Source organism: Thermobia domestica, chromosome 5 (assembly GCF_964235325.1).
Source record: "Thermobia domestica chromosome 5, izTheDome1.hap1.1, whole genome shotgun sequence".
Taxonomy (NCBI): domain Eukaryota; kingdom Metazoa; phylum Arthropoda; class Insecta; order Zygentoma; family Lepismatidae; genus Thermobia; species Thermobia domestica.
In genome coordinates this window covers 303,686,744-303,704,897 of record NC_137458.1, presented here as the reverse complement: position 1 = coordinate 303,704,897, position 18,154 = coordinate 303,686,744, and the positions used below count along the sequence as shown (strand labels likewise).

Below are 18,154 nucleotides of genomic sequence, written 5' to 3'. Positions count from 1 at the left end.
CATGCATTTTTAAAAAAAATATCGATTCCGTGACAGCTCAAGAAATCAACACTTACAATTACTTTACTGTTAGGTTACAGATGAGTTGATTCACTATGTACAGCGAAAAGAAAGATGAAAAAGACCCCTCCAGTTGAAGTTCTTATACAGACACAGACAATGACATGGAGAACCAGCCGTATTAGCAAATGCTGAAGCAAATCTTCAATTATGCACTTACTCTCACATGTCTGCTCACTAGGGGCACACCCCCAGCGTGTATGTTAACATATAGCCACGAGAGAATATATCTCAGACTTTGAGTACAGTTTCAAAAGTTCATTTCCGTAAACTATAAAAGGCAGTGATTACTATGCTAATTACCACAAATCAAACGCAGCTTTTGAGTTGCATACACACAAACTACTAGGGAATGAGGACCATGTGCTAACAAAGAATACCCTGGAAAATGAAAAAAAAAAAATATAACAAAAATAAAAATAAGATGACAATCGATACAAATGTAGAGAATGAATATGACATGTCCGAACTTCGCCAAGTATGGTGGAAGAAGCTATTTGTTTACTTCTTCTTGGCCAACCGCTAAGAACATTTATAAATCCATACGTGACTTTGTTATGCGCAATTAGTACATTCAAATTCACAAACGACGATGAACTGAAGGGTACGAGGATGCGGTTGCAAGTAACAACTGTAGTCATAGTAATATAGTTCAACTAAAAAACGGTGAAAATAGTGGGGAAATTAGAAATGACCAAAACTGAATAGTTTCCATCGATCATTTCGAAATACAGCTAGAAGATTAAACTTACAAGAAATGACAAAAATCAGTGAAATTTGGCGTTATACTAAGCATAGTTTGGGGGAGAAAGCGAGCATCCCCGGTGAGGATACTTCAGCTGACTTCTTTGGGGGGGGAACAAAATGTGATTGAGGGGCAAAATCTTCCTCATTTCCCCTGGTAATTCGTACCCTACCTGTTCCATTTAGTTAGTTATCACAGTTTTGATATGAAAACTAGAATTGTCTTTGTCACAAACAAGTTATTTGTCATTTAAGGTGGAAACATTCTTATTTTTAAAAAAGTAACAGGTGCAGACGGAAAATCAAGAAATAAAGATAAAAAGACCTTGTATTGAAATTGCAAATTGATATATTGAGATTGAAACTCGATATTGGATTCTATAAAAAGGATTACCATCTTTCCTCTTCAGATATGTTTGCTTTATCTTTCACTAACATAACATATTATTTAGAGGAAAAGAACAGATACAGCGAGATTGCATTTGCAGTGTTTAGGTCTTTCTGAGTGCGAGTGCTTTTTTCCTTCCCCTTCGTCGTTCGCATACTTAAAATCACGGCTTTAAAGATTTGTTGTTTCTGGACAAAGAAGGGGGCGGCAAATGATCCCATTGCACAGAGTGGAAAATGGTCTAGGGAGGCCCTGGTTCTAACCTACCAAATACATGTTACCGGTACCATCTCACTTGCCCCTAACGTAACAGAAATTTTGGCACTACTTTTTATTCACCTTACGTAATATACTATTTTAAGTAATAATATCAGAGCTTGTTGTATTGTTTATTTTTACTTCATAGAATAATATTATACGTCTAAAAATTTAATAGTATTAAACTTTTGCAAAAAAAAAAAAAAATCTAAAATATTAAGACTTGAAATTTTATTGAAAAGGAATAAACTTTTTTTGCTGACTGCACTAACACAGATATTAATATATACCGGCATTTTATCATTTACCATACTACGAAAAGATTTAAACTAAATTGTGTCGCTTTATATGTCATTCTCAACGCGAGTTTGATAATAAATTTAACTTACTCTTATTTTATTGATAATAAGCTCTAAGCGCCCACCGTTGCCAGGTCTTAGTTCAGAACCTGGGTAAAACAAGAGAAAGAAAAATACCTCTTAAAGAATTTCTCTACAACCATATCATTGCCCGGGTATTTATCCTCTGCTCTTATGTAAACCTGCATAACATGGAGGTGATGCTGGTTGCGTACAAGAAAGGTTTTCTTAGAACGAACGAGGGAAGCAACGTATTTGACTTTTTGACACCCTTATCCTTCCTCCCGAGCCGAAAATTAAAAAAAAAAAAAAAAAAATCTTCCTATGCCAAAAATTTGTCTACAAAATTTGATGGCTCCTTTCTGTGTGGAAGTCTGATGACAAACAGGCACACACACACACACACACACATATATATATATATATATATATAGAGAGAGAGAGAGAGGGGGGGGGACACATCTTTTATTATTGCATTTATAAACACAATGGGCTGTATTCAGAGAGAATTCGTTAATGAACCATTAATCTGGCGATTGATCTCGCTTTAGCTTCTTACTAAGGAGGGTGTACTTTTTGGTATTTAGATTCCGCTTAAAGTTCAGTTAATAAGCTGATTTGAGAATGATTAACTAATATAACCCCAATAACTCGAGTGAGAAAAATAAATGTTACGGAAATCAAGACGTGAGCATACATAGCCTGTATAAATGGAAATATATTAAATACGAAACGGTTTCTTTGCGGTTTGACATCACAACAACTTATAAATAGTTACGAAATCGGATTATAATTACCTTATTCATTTCTGAAGGAGGTATTTATGGCAGGAATAATTAGAAGTCAATTAATATTAGTGACAATAGATTGTAATTATAAAACAAAGTAATTTATCGATTAGTTGTATGTATCACTCACAAAACTAGAAATTTTCTAGTCATCTCTCATTGTTCACTTTGAAAAACAGTTCTGGTATTGTAGAGGACAAGGCAAAATAGCAGCTTATTAATTTCACCCGATGAGGTGAAGGTTAGAAAGAAAGAAAGAAAGACATGTAGTTAATTTCCTTTGTATTCTCATAATGTAAGTTTATTGTGGCTAAAGTAGAGTACTTTCTGTTCTAAATTAATTAGTCATATGTATTTAACTTAGTCAACTACTACGTGCTAATCAGAGATTCTGAATACACTACTGAATACAGAGATTCTGATCATAGGTGGAGTTAGGAATTGGTTGCTGATGGGCAGACCTTTTGTTTGCTGGGACGGGGGCATGGTTAATACAAATCAGAATTGAAGGATCTTATAAGTAGCATTTTTGTTTTTTGTCAAAAAGTTGGGAGAGCAATGCCCCCTATGCCCCCTATATCTCCGCCCATGATTCTGATTCAAATACTTTTTAAATAACATTATTATTTAATTTTAAGAACTGTATGTTAAAACTATTTTGTTTATTACAAAGTAAATACAACTCTTATTTACAAAGTAGTTCACAGGATTGCAAGACATGATACGTAATCAAATGCAGTTGCGTACGTTCCTCTAGTCACTGCCTTAACTTAGATTTTGTGGGAAATGTTATTCTGGCAACACTGTAATTTCTATGAATTGCAACACTGAACATTCTTTAGGATCATATTTTCTGTTGAATAACATTATCTATGATTGTAGTAAGTTACATTTCATTATCTCCTTTCACTTATGAAAAACATGCAAAAGAAAAATGATTAAATTGTGTACTATTTTTAGTATGTCAAGCTCTTAAAACGTAGCTAATATTGATAGTAATATTTAACGTACTATTCTGAATGTTGAATCAATGTAACATGAACAAGAAAACATAGTTTTTCCTTTCAGATATTTATTTTAAAAATGATTCATTGGCGTTTGTTAAACGGACAAACCAAACGAAAGTGGATGAGACAATCAGCAATGTAATAGAGGTATGTATTATACGTTTTGTAGGGTGAAATTGGACCTCATATATTTCATGTGAGCTATTTTTTATTTGATTAAATTTTCAGATTATAACCTCATTTCTTTTTGTCTAAAAACGATAATAAATTTCCATTTTTGAGTTCATATTATTCTGAGAGGCACATAATAGTAAAATAATCAGTGGCGTATTTTGTGGGCTATCGGGCCTACCGGCGGTAGCCCTAAAATATTACAAAATAAAGATATAATAATTAAAACTAATTTAGCTATATTGATAATTTATACTTTAGTATCTTCTTTTAATGATACAAGTTTCTGAGTACTTTATATGTTTTATGTTCTGAGTACTTTAGGTTTTATGTATTCAGAAACATTATCCTTTAGCTTCGTTGTACGCAGTCTGTATCGCTTCTTAAGAGATGTTCAATTTGGCAACGCAGCAGAAACCTACCTTCTCTAGTTCCTTACTTTAGCAATAATTTTGTAGTTATCAGCGCATTCCCCTTCGCTCCATCTCCAACTGCAGCTTACGAACGGGCTGCCACGTAGCACCAGTTGCCTATAGAGTAATCGGTTTCTTGGAAGTGTGCGAAGGGTAAAGGGCAGTTATACGAGTAATGACAGCGCATTTTGGGAGTTGCTGGGAATTGTCTCGGACATCGTGAACCTATTTTCGTAGCAGTTTGCGTCAATGCAAAACAAAGTTTGTTTTACAGTATTTTGTGATAGTGGGCGTAGCTGTTATAATACCTCTTGCTTGGTTCCGTTACGTTGCTAAGGCTCTTATAAACTGAGACTCCTTCGTTGGCTAGTCACCTATTTCAGCGTTCTTTATTACTCGCAAAACTTCCAATTACTCTGGTGAGTAGAGTTACCACTTATCCAAAGGAAAACGTAGGAACACCACGCAGCAAATGAAAATAGAAATGTACGATCCTTTTTCCGTAATAACTAAAAAAGATAAGTCTTTCTAACGAGCAAATCATATTTATTTACTTGATAAAAGTAAAGAATGGTCTAAGTTGTCTGTTATTTTGAAGACTGTATAGTAACGTGGAAACTAAACTCCAATAATAATAATAATAATAATAATAATAATAATAATAATAATAATAATTATTATTATTATTATTATTATTATTATTATTATTATTATTATTATTATTATTATTATTATTATTATACTAATGTATAAGAATTATAAACGTTAGTGGTAGCCCAAGTGATCAAACCGATATACGCCACTGAAAAATTATTTCCTATAATCATGATTTAATAATTTGTTAAAGATACACAAATATGATAGTTTGCTGATTTTTATTTATATAACGAACTAATATAACCATAGCATTAAACGTAAGAAATTTTACAATATCTTTGACACTGACGACAAACTGTTTTACCATTTTGAATGATATATATATTAAATAATTGTTATATTCCTACCATTTGTAGAATTTTACATTTCGAGTATGTAGCCTATAATTAGTTTCTACTTTCAAAACAGTTCCAGACAATAAATTAATTTTAGATTAAGATATTAAATTATGCAAGAAATAGATGATAAACAAAATCGAAGAATCTTTTTTTAGGTGTTAATTTCTGTATTTGCATAATAGAGCTTTTGATCTTTTCAATCATTCTTTTGTATGTACACTCATGTCCAAAATTATTGTCGCATGTCTATAAATATATTGTTGTAGGAATATAATTTGATAGCGAATTCGCCCGATATTTCTTATAATGTTAGTATGTGTATAATCGGCAAAGACATTGATGTAGTAAATTTCATGTCAAAAGAGCAGTAAATAAGAACAATAAAACGAAAATAAAACTTTCTTTTCCAATTAGTAATATTTTGTTTTACTCATTCTAATTTTCGTATTTATAATTCTTTTCCTATGAAATTTACCACAAATATACATTTCTAGATTATATACATAGTATTAAAAGTACGATGTAAAATCATAATCATATTATATTCTTACAAGAAGATAGTTATAGATATGCGACAATCATTTTGGACATGAGTGTACAATGTCACGTTTAATTCACATATAGTGTATTTTTTATTACAGGCTAACAATACAATATTCGTCAGTTCATTTCCCTATATAATACTTGACTATGTTTCATTCGGAGAATGTGAAAACTCTAATTGTACGGCTTTTTAAAAATAAATGACTCTAAATTTATTATTATTTAATTTATAAAATATATAATTTCTACAAAAAATATTGTAAATTTTCAAATTAAATTTGTGCTTTTGTTAGTGACATTAAACTGTAATTATTGTTTGTAATCCGATTATAAATTGTACTGACGTGTTTATTGCAGGTGCCTTCATTTGTATCTGTAAAATATTTAGCTTTTGTCACTGCTTTGAATTTCTCCTATATTTGGTCTCTGACACATTTGGTCCGTAAAATGTCAGAAGAGAAGCACCTTGGATTGCAGGTATGCTTTCATTTGTTTATTTTTATTTCCTAATTCATTCTTATATGTTTGAGACTATAACTATTACTATCAGGGCCGACCCTAGGTAATTTGCCGCCCTATGCAATGGCATTATCTGCGGCCCCCTTTCTAAAGAAAGAACAAATCTTAAAAGCCACGATTTAAAGTATGCTACCCCATCATGAACAACGAAGAGGAGGAAAAGTACACTCGTACTCAGAAAGGCCTAACACTAAAAATACAATCTCGCTGTGTGTTTTTTTTTTCTTTAAATACTTTCTATTATGATAGTGAAAGATAAAGTAAACACACCTGCAGAGAAAAGATGGTAATCCTTTTTATAGAACTCAATATCGAACTTCAATCTCAACATATCAGTTTGCAATTCCAGTGGAACTAGCTCTTTTATCTTTATTTCTTGATTTTCCTTCTATATCTATTAAAAATGTTTTTAAAAATAAAGAAATTTGTTTTCACCTTGTTTGTGGAAACTTGGATAAACAACTTGTTTGTGACAAATACAAGATTAGTTTTCATATTGTCAGTCAGGGGAAGACCGACAGTTGGGGAATACCGACACTTCTTAGCTTACAACACTGTCAATTCTACCTAGAAGTGAAGATGTTTGCGTAATCAGTACTAAGTAAAACTGTGGGATATATGAAATGAATATCTGTAAAAGTTTAAAAACAAGTAGAATAGTTTGACGAGAAAGGTCTAAATTTATGAGGTAAGGTGTGAGAGATATATGAGAAGAGAAGGGTCATTGTAAAATTTGAGTATGTTTGTTAAGCTCTTTGTTGGAAGTAAAAATTGTATTGTTCAGCACTCATGGTGCACAGCATATAGCTGAAAGTTGTGCAATCACAGGTAGTTGGTTCATCAGTGTGAGTATTTCTAACTTACATAAAATATAGTTAAGTGCAACATATACATTCGGGGTACTTTCGACACTCACATTTGGGGCACGTTCCACAGATGCTTTTCTACCCCTTTCGTTGTGATTTTCTATAACTATATATCAAAAATACTATATTAGTATTAACATGTACTAGATAATATAATGTCTGTATTCTTTTTCCATTGCATGAGATGCTCCCTGGAATTTGAGCAAAATGTCAGTAGCCATAGAGGCTGTAAAGAATGCAGTGCTACTTGCTACTGCTTCAAGAGCTTTTAAAGTTCCTCGGATACGTTACATGGCAGGTTATGCAAAGTTAACTGCAAGAAACATTTTGGTGAATAAACAGCAATTGCTTCAGAAGACGAACACGTACTAGAAGAAAAGTTAATTATATTAGACGGGTATGGGTTTACCAAGAAAAATCAGATATGGTACCGTAAAGTGAAGGACAATAGTGCCAAACTTTTAACATATGCACAGAAAAATAGTAAAATAGAAAAATCAAAAAATAGTGATACATAAAAGAATGTGTAGATACATAAAAATGTTGCAAAACACAGAAACAAAAATGAGAAAACTCAAAAAGAAAATTATTGTGCTATCTGCCGAGGTTGGTTTTACAGCAAAAACAATTCCGCTGATTGGGTTCATGTACAAAATATTTTCAGTGGTTTAACGAGGACTGTGTTCTTCATCCAGACGATCCCTTCTTTGTGTGTTAACAATGTGAAATCTCAGACAAATATGTGTACAATGTTTGCTCTTTCTTGTATATGAAGCTAACACTAATATTTTAATCTGTAACACACTTTTGGTAACATATGATTAACATAAATTAACAAATACTTTTTCATGAAGTACATAATTTTTGTGCTCTCTGCACTAGCTCACATTTAGCATAATATTTTTTAAAGGAAATTTTTGTTTCATATATTTCTTCTAACAACAAATTTTGTGATTATTCTTTCCCTCGTTTGTAACTCATTGACATTTTTAAAAATATTTTCGGTAGCTGTAAACAACGGTATTCAACATTCCTAAACTTACAGATTTCCGTGTTTGTTTAAAGCCCATGAACTACTTTACGAATAGTAATGTGCGTTGTGGAATTATTAGTGACGCTATCATAGTATGTAAGGTTTTAATGTTGATGTCGATATTACCCCAATAGCCTGTCGGTCTTCCCAATAGAGTTGGGGAAGTCCGACACTTCTTCATCGTTCATTTCAATTGTGGCTCTGCACAGCCACACATTGCTTTTGTGTAACATGTATTGTATCTGTCAACTAGTTGAAATAGTATACTTAACCCCGGGCTATAATTCGTTTCTTTAATAATTCATTACAATCTTATAGTAGTGCTAATGCCCTTAGAGTATCGGTATTGCCTCAAATGACCATATCAAAACTGACAACTAACTAAATAGAACAATTGTTCACTACTGTTCAAGAATTGAGTTCTTGCATTTGACAACAATCAAAGAAATTCATGCTGGGATTTGTTTGATCATTTGCTTTAGCACTGTCCATGTGATCTTAAACTTATACGATCTAAACATGATTTATGAATAAATTTAGTATTCTAATAGAAGGTCAGGTTAATAAATTTTAATTACCATCATCATGAAGTCTGTTTCCAACAAGAAAAATTTATTTTAAATAATATAGTTATTACGGATTTTGTCGCCCCTCGAAATTTGCCGCCCCATGCAAATGCACGTGTTGCACATATGGTAGTTGAAATTCCAATAACTGGTCCTGGTTAGTATAGTAAGTTGAAATTCCAACAACTAATTTAAAGTCCCCTTCTTGAATTTCAAGATGGGAGACACGGTACCTCAGTGGAAGACCATTTATCTTTTCTGCAAGGGGTCCTTGGTTCAATCCCAGTCCATGCGCGTTTACGGTTGGCAATATAGTGTCTGTAAGCTTTCTCTGAGTTCCCTCATTCCACCAAATCTTTCACGATTGTTCACTTTGAATAATCATGGGTTTCTTTTAATCTAAATACCATAACCGTAGAATGTTAAACTAGAAAATAAATTTGTTTTGAATCTTGTAATTCTAATGTGGTTTGTAACACTTCTGGAGACATTATGAAAAAAAGATCCATATCGCTAACTCGAATTAAGACACACAGTATTGCTGCATTTTCCCTTCCAAATCTCATAATAACTTCTCATTTTCTTTTTAACCTTTATCAAGTACCCGCTTCGCTGGGTTAAAATGAAAATTTAAATGTACAACTTCGTATTTCATGTGTTTGGTATCCGTGAATTATGTTGTTTTCGTTTCTAGTGGCATTGATTTAAACGGCATCGGAAAGATCACTGTTCATCTCAGCGGCCCCGAAAACTGTGGGTTCGACACTAATATGTTTTTTTGGATCAGTTTTATGTATTTTTCTTTCCCCCACCCCAATTTATGGGGCTGAATTTGGATGTAAACGGGATTGGAAGTGTCACTGTTCATCTCAGCAACCCTGAAAACCATGAATTTGACACTGATATTGGTCATTTTGCGATCATTTTATATATCTCTTTCCTCCCCTCCCCCAAGTTGAGATGCTAAATTTGGACTTAATCAGCATCAGAAGTGTCACTATCCATCTCAGCGACCCCGAAAACTATAGATTCGACACTAATATCGGTCGTTTTCGATAACTTATAAAGGTTCCTACTCCTCCTTCCTCCTCTAAGTTGTACAGTCAAAGTGACATGACGAAACAATCTCAGGTCTGATCCTCATCTATGATGAAAATTTGATCGATGTTGAAAATTTGATTGAGATCGGTCGAGTGATTCAAGAGTTATTAGGTTTTATTTATTTTTATATATTTCCCCCCTCTCCTTTCCCGTCCCTAAGTTCTACCGTCAAAACGATATGATAAAAACCATTCCAGGTGAGAATCTCATCTAAGTTGAAAATTTCATTGAAATCGAACTGTTGGTTCAAGAGTGATGAAGTCACAAAACAATCACTTTTATTTATTTTTTATTTTTTTACATATATCTCCCTCTTCCCCTCCTCTACGTTGTGCCGTCAAAGTAACATGACAAAATCGTCCCAGGTCCGAACCTCAACTATGTTGAAAATTTGGTCGAGATTGTATGTTTCAAGAGTTATTAAGTTTTATTTATTTTCATATATATCAACCTTTCCCTTTCCCGTCTCTTAGGTTCTACTGTCAAAGTGATCTTATATATAAAAGAGAACGTACAAATCCTTTGTTCCCTCATCACGCTAATACGGCTGAACCAATTTCTTTCATTTTTGGGGGGTTATTAGGATTTGGACCCTAGATGGTTTTTATCATATCACTTTAATTTTTAATTACCAGTGTCTTGAGATAATTGACCATTCAAGTGTCCATAACGTACAAATCCTTTGTTAGTTCATCATAGGTAAAAATAAACGTATTTATATGCAACCCGCATGACCGTGTCACTCGGCGGGTTAACATAAATGACAGGCGATATAATGTTAACATTTACTGCAAGCATATTTCACGGGTATTAAACACATGAGATATGGAGTTGTGCATTTAAATTTTCATTTCAACCCAGCGAAGCGGGTAATATATGCTAGTATTATAAAAAAAAATTCAAGTTCCGAACCTCATTTATATTGAAAATTTGATTGAGATCGGTTATGTGGTTCAAGAGTTATTAAGGCACAAACCTAGTCACTTTTATTTTTATTTATATTGATTTTTGTATATTTCTCCCTCCTCCCCTCCTCTACATTGTCCCGTCAAGTGAAATGATAAAATCCATTCTAGTCCCGAGTTTTACCTATGTTGAAAATTGGATCGAGATCGGTCTGGTGGTTCAAGAGTTATTATGTTTTATTTATTATTTTCTATTTCCCCCTCCTCTCCCTCCCATAAGTTCTACCGTCAAAGTGAATATCTAAAAATACTTCCAGGCCAGAACTGCATCTGCGTCAAAATTTTGATTGAGATTGATCGGGCGGTTGAAGAGATTAAGAGTCACAAGTATAGTCACTTTCAATTTTATAATATAGATTAGGGAACGATAATCATGATTGTTTTCCTATATGGTTGGGAAACATGTTCGCTTACTCTGAGGGAAGAACATAGACTGAAAATATTTGAGAACAAGATCCTGGAAAGAATATTCGGATCCACGAGGGACAGGAATGGGAAATGGCGGAAACTTCATAACGAGGAACTACATAATTTATACCGTTTACCAAACATTGTTAGGGTCATCAAGTCCAAGAGGCTCAGGTGGGTAGGTCGTGTAGCCAGAATGGAAAAAGTAGAAATGCTTTCAAAGTTTTAAATGAAAATTCAATAGGAAACTGAGCATTAGGGACACCTAGGCGCAGATGGGAGGACATCCTCGGTTTCTACGGTTTCTTCGGTTTCTACATATAAGTTATATTCTTCGTTGTTAACATTTAACTGCTTGTACTGCTTAACGGATTACTTCATGGAGCATCAAAATGAAAGAAGCACTAGTTGTGTCCGAGTTGAACATTTATCTACTCTGAGACGTGTGTGTGACACACCAACTGCGATGCGCAATTTCATTGGTTACTTAGCAAAATCGTTAATAGCTAATGGAGGTAAAGGACAGATGAGAATGCTCCATTAGGCAATTGATCAAATTATAGAATAATAAGTTAGGATTAGGATTAGGAATTAGATTTTTGGATTTTCAGCAGCTATGGCCATGTTAGCCCGTCACGTATAATGGATGACGTCACTCGGCGATCATAATATTCAGGGAATTTGTGAGGAAGAAAGGAATGGGGAAAGAGGGAAGTTGTTTGGTACCATTATGTTAGACTAAAATCTTTAATATGTATGCCTGTGCCATCTCTGAGTGAGAGGTGGAACTACCTCAAGGTGGCTGGATGAGTGTGCGAGTCTACGCACTATGTATCGTGTAGGGCAGCTGCACTTAATAAGAAGTACTTTGTAATTTTTGTAGTTCCTGGTGGTATAACCATTAGTTAGTATTTTCAATTTACACACAAATTAATTCTGTTATTTTGCTTCAAGAAATATAATCGCTTTCTAACAGTTACGTGTATCCATTTATTTATTTATTTATTTATTTTATTTATTTGTTTATTTATTTATTTTGTTTTGCCTGTTTTGACTTACAACATGGAGAGTATCTCCTATAAGTTCTACAGTTGTCATGTATATAAATGCAAATTGTAATTACAGCTTATTACACCATTTGAAGAACAAACTTATAACAAACATCACATGTTAAATTTGTTACATAATTACATCATATTCATACATCGTTATCATTTGCAAATTCCTGAACTGAATAATATGGTTTAGAAAGTAACGGAGTACGAATTTTGTTTGAGTATTAAAATTTACCTCTTTATAATGTGATGGCAAACATTGCCATACCTGTTTTGTCTTAGCAGTCATCATCCGGCATTTGTCTGGTGTGAATGAGAAAAATCAACGAAACACCCCATTCAGGATCAGGATGGCTATCCTGAAAAATCTTTCACACTTTATCGACCGAGTGTCCCCATGGGGAATTGAACTCGGGACAGCTTGTACCAAAGGCGAAAGCGTTAGCGACTATGCTGCGCGGACCACATAATAATAAGTAATACATGTGTTATAGGAAAATTCAGGTTTAAACAAAACTGAGGCCAAATTAGAGATGGCCAAGTTAACAGGTCTTGCTGTAGTGAGTTTGTCAATCTAGTTGTAGAAGATTGGAAAACGTTTTAAATATCAAAGCTCATAATAGTTTACGTAACACTAGGAATTCTGCTAGTCTGAAACCAAAGTAAGAAGATATTTGAATGTAGTTAGTGATTAGGTGAATTAAAATATTCATTCCAACAAGTACTGACAATGAAAATTTCGAACTTGAAAAAGTTTGATAAAACTGACTTATCTCAATGAGTTAATTTTGCCATCAAAATTGTTATTACAGGGTTGTGTAAGGAATAGCATTTGTATATCGTACAATTTAAGCAATTGTTGTGAATAATACAGGGTGTCCCACATAAAACCGGTACGCCCTCACGCATGAGATTCACGTAATACTTTAACAGCAACAATAAATCTACTAAGAATCAATAAATAATAGTAACGTTAAGCAGTTACCTGTTTATAAGAGATGCTGGAAGTGGTGGCCATGGGCATCCAAGCATTGCTGACCTCGTTTGATACCGTTACAGGCAACATGCTATAATTCTGCAAGCGTGATGTTAATTTCTCTAGTAATGCTCCGTTTAAGATCGTTTATTGTATGAGGATTGTCTGCATACTCTTTGCTTTTCTTTACATTCCTTGATGGAGCCTATCTTCATGTAAAATTCCATAATATCAATTCGCTGTTCTAATGCAACCTCTTCCATTTCTGTCACAAATGTTCCTTGTTACCGGAAGCTCTGATTCAACACATAGCACATTGCAACAACTCAACAATACGAATTTCTCACAACAAATAACTCACGAACATATTGCAGGGTGTCTATCGGTCACGAAAGTCACGAATGTCACGAACAAGTCACGAAATCAGAAAACGGTCATGAAAGTCACGAAAAAGTCACGAAATTTAACTTTTGGGTCACGATTTTTTTTTAACTGTACAAATGTAAGTACAGATTGGAAAATTTTGTTCTATAAGACTTCAAAATTCACCACCAAAAATGTCTATGGTCGGCTTTAAACGCTACCAAATTGCAGGCAAAGTACGTTTCTATCGCATGGATGAAAATTCGGCCTAATTCGCACCCAAATTCGCTCTTGAAAATGTTAGAAAATTTTATGATTGGTAAAGAAAAGGTCACGAAAAAGTCATGAAATTTCATTTTAGAATTTTAGTAGACACCCTGTATTGCTGCACTCAACTTTCCGATAAAATGTAGCGTAGCCAACATTCGAGACACTTTTGTCACCCCACAAGCAATTTAACTAGAGACGATTAAATGGTACGTGAGGCGTATCGGTTTTATATGGGACACCCTCTGCTTTTCTAATTGTTTCATATATTTTTTTCTATATCTAATAAAATAGAAACGCATATATTTCAGGATCTTATGAAAATTATGGGTCTTAAAACTTCAGAGCTTTGGAAAATGTGGTTTCTGTATAAATTCTTCATGGATTTGATAGTCATAACAGTGATTCTAATACCCGTTGCTGTCCAAATAAAGAATAAAAGTGACTTTTTCATTCTGTGGTGTTTGTTATTGATATATTGCATATCTGGAACGATTTTCGCTTTTGCTGTATGCAGTATTTGTCCCCAACGTAAGTAAGAAACTGTCAATCTTAGTACAGTAGACTCTGACTTAACCACCCTCTCTTATCCACTTATCTCCCAAGAAAGAAAAAAAAAGCTTTTATCAGCTGTGCACACTGTTTCACAATAACAGTTTGTTAAGGTGCAATTTAACCTAGCAAATCGGTTATTTGCAACCGAGTTTCGGTTTATTTAACGCTGTAAATTTTGTCAGTAAGATAAATGTTAAAATTATCCACATAGATTCTGTTATATTGAATCAATATAACTATTATGATATTGTAAACCTATTTGTAGTCATGCATTATATATAGGGACGTCATTAGCGGTGTACGAGGAAATGAGAATGCATTTCCTGAATGAATCTGCACAGGTCCTTCCACACCGCAGGTTTCCGAGAAAGATAACGTTAAAGTTACGAGTAAATATGAGAAACATTATGAATTTAATTTCTGAAGTGGTAAGCCAACTTCTAAGCTAAAACCTCTGTAAGGGTTTTGTTCTGACGTATTATATTCTTTGTAATGCCTCTCGCTGAAGTTTGGAAACACTGATAAATTTGAAAGTTCACCGCGTTCTGGTGAATGAGATTTGAGAGTGAGCCACAGCAACACTCGTTCAACCCTTCTGCCGTCCGTGGCTCAAAAATAGACCCTGTACACCCTATTCCGAAAAGAATGAGCGCATTGTCTATTTTACCTAAAGTCCAACTGCGGGTGTCTGTGGAAACAATAAAGAAAAGATGTCAGATTCAGAACGCGAAGATTTTGCAATAAGATTTTTTCTTTTTTTAAGTGTAATAAGACAAGACATGTTGAAATGTTATTAAGTGTAGAAAAAAGTAACATTTTCTTGAAATACTTAATGATACAGTATTTCGAAACTATGTACACATGTGAACATATGCTAGTTTTGTCGTTTACGTTTCCATACGTAAAAGAACATTTCCAATGTAACGAAAGTCAAGAACATAGCCTTACATCCATAGCAGAATAAAAAAAAGACAAAGCAGGAAAAGAACAACATTTACAAAGAATACGAATGTCATTGTCTTCGAAATTCAGTTATATTTCTTCAGAAGAAGCTCGGCAGTAATGTTCATTTTAGCTCAGTGGTAAACCACAAGCCTCCTGCTCGTAAGGTAGTGAGTTCCGTTTCCCTTTGAGTCAAACTTTTTCGTACGTAATGCTATCTTCCTCAGTGCACGAATATTTACATAAAATAATTACATTAAAATAAATAAGTTGTATATATATATATATATTCATATAATCATTTCAGGATAAGTGATAAAATATAGGCTAAAATATGGTAGATACGTCGGTATATTATATGTGAATGTTAAGTACAAAATAGGAAAACTATAACAGCAATTGTGTAGTGTATTTGTCTGTAGTTATTTGTCATACGAAGGTTATTTCTCAATATTCTATTTACAGCATGTGATTTACATTCTTGAAATATAGTCACAGAGGCTCAAAGAGAACATGCGGGTATAAACAGAGAATACCCAAAATCGAATCGTGGTTCCTGACACAAAAATTCCCAAATACTAAACCTAATTTGAATTTTATGAAATGCCGTTTCAATTGAAAATGTTATTATTTAGCACTAATCTATAATTCTATAAGATGTCATAATATTTTAAGAAATTACCTGTATTGAAATATATTATCTTAATTTTTGACACCCGAAAATTGCCAAAAATCATGCATTCCTCCCAAGGAACAATATAGTTATTTATAGACCAATGAAATCTTATCGTAGAGGACAAACAACTTCCAAATATTGGTTCGTTCACAGTTCGCTCCAAGTGAATTTTATAGTGGACAAACACCGTGCGTTTTCTCGGTGTTTTCCCGTTTGCTTCCCTTTCTTCATACCATCATTTCATTCATTCTCACCATCACAGTCTCTTTAACTTACGCGCCATAACCGTGAGATATAAAGCTGAAAAATTTCAATTTCATTTTTTTTTTTTTACCTTGAAAGTAAGATTTTTGGCAATGCGAATTTTAGGAAACACACTTAGTCCTAAGAGGAGGTATACTTGTAGGGTCATCATAGAGAATATAATTTTTTTTTTAAATAATTAGTGTATAATTTCATAATCTTCAGAATAAGAAATAGCATGGTTTGGTTATAGGGCATTACTGTTGGATTCTGTATTTAAAAAATCAAGAGAATGATGGTCGTAATTCATTTAGCTGAGCGGAATGAGGTGGTCCTAAATACTCATGAACCATGACTCTGAGTGAGGGCCTTATAAGAGCAGATTCAAATTTCTCGCCTCATATCACTTGATTCCAAGGACATGACCTAATTCAAGTTTTCTGCCTTCAGATCAAATAACTCCCACAACCAAAGAAGTCATGCGACTCTCAACAACCAATCAACAACGAGTACGATCAAGTACTCCTCTTACTACTACATTTTGTTCATATTTTACATTCTTATTTTCCTTGAATCAAGTTTTACTTTAAGTTAACGAATCTTTAATGTTTACAGCAATTGTAGCACAAGCGTTCATGTTGTTTATTTGGTGTGGTTTAATTATATTGGCTATTGGACATATTGATGGCAACTATGAAAAGTGGAACCTTACCCGTAAGACGAGTGCAGCTTTATCTCCAGTGACTGCTATGCATATAGCATTTGCGAAAGTTATGCTTAAGTGGGAGAAAGGTTTATACTTTACTGCTCAAGGTATTTTTTTTTATTATTTCATCGTTCTAATTTTAAATATAAAAAGGATTAATTAAAAAAAAATTACTTGTGTAAGACGTCATAATATTTGAAACACCTGCAATACCCGAAAAACTTGCATGAACAACAGAAAATGTAATTAATTCTTCAAGGAAAAGATTTCCACCTATAATTTCAAATACATTTGTTAAATCAAGGAAAATACTTATATATTTTACTTATCTGAGTAACATCTTTCGGAATCTATATTTCAATAGTAATTCTATATGTTTTCGGAGTAGCTACTATTAATATTAGTAGATATTGGAAAGTAATATGAGCAATACCTTAGCAATAGGAATTAAATTAATGAAATGTAATCTTTACTTAAACTGTAAAACATAATTGTAATCCAGTTTTTCTTTCTTTTCAGGAGTTTACGTTCATCATCAGAATGCACCAGGTATTATTAACATGAATATATGATAGACATAATCTTCACGTTTGTTTCACTATTATTATTATTATTATTATTATTATTATTATTATTATTATTATTATTATTATTATTATTATTATTATTATTATGTTTATGTTTATATACAGTATCTCTGGATTTAAAGGAAGTCCGTACAAAGGATGTTATAAAATAAAGGATCTGCCCATACGTATCTTCAACATATGAAGTCAACGAAGCCAAAAAACAACCGAGCATCGTCAGATTCGGCACGTCTGATTAGCTACTCTCGTTTCTGCCATGATTGTTGGCTCGAAACATTGCTATCTTAGTGGCGCGGAGTGGGCAGAGTAGGTGTGGCGAAGCTGTGACGTATGGCTTCACGATTTTGTTGTATGGGCAGATCCTCTATTTTATAACATCCTTGGTCCTTACTCACTGACTAGCTCATCAACGCCCAGGCAGTGATGCCAACCCATGCGAAAAATCCCACATTGTTTGATTTTTTTGACAATGATTTCTCGAAGTGGGATAAAGGGAATTTTTTTGTAAAAATTGCAGGGTTCATGGGATTTTTTTATATATCTATTCGACTGACGCCAACAAAATTGTCTATGAGCGAGAAATAGACAAATGAATCTTCA

At 33.5% G+C, this 18,154-nt stretch overlaps 1 protein-coding gene across 1 annotated transcript in view; it reads left to right on the top strand.

Annotated features, from left to right (window-relative positions):
* The window catches only part of LOC145685615 (phospholipid-transporting ATPase ABCA3-like), a 57,166-nt gene that overhangs the window by 15,784 nt on the left and 23,228 nt on the right, over positions 1-18,154 (top strand). Inside the window, exons 2-6 of the mRNA XM_081758005.1 lie at positions 3,666-3,751; positions 6,084-6,203; positions 14,157-14,376; positions 16,877-17,074; positions 17,487-17,516. Of these exons, the coding sequence (XP_081614131.1) occupies positions 3,666-3,751; positions 6,084-6,203; positions 14,157-14,376; positions 16,877-17,074; positions 17,487-17,516 (654 nt within the window). The remainder of the gene's footprint in view (positions 1-3,665; positions 3,752-6,083; positions 6,204-14,156; positions 14,377-16,876; positions 17,075-17,486; positions 17,517-18,154) is intronic.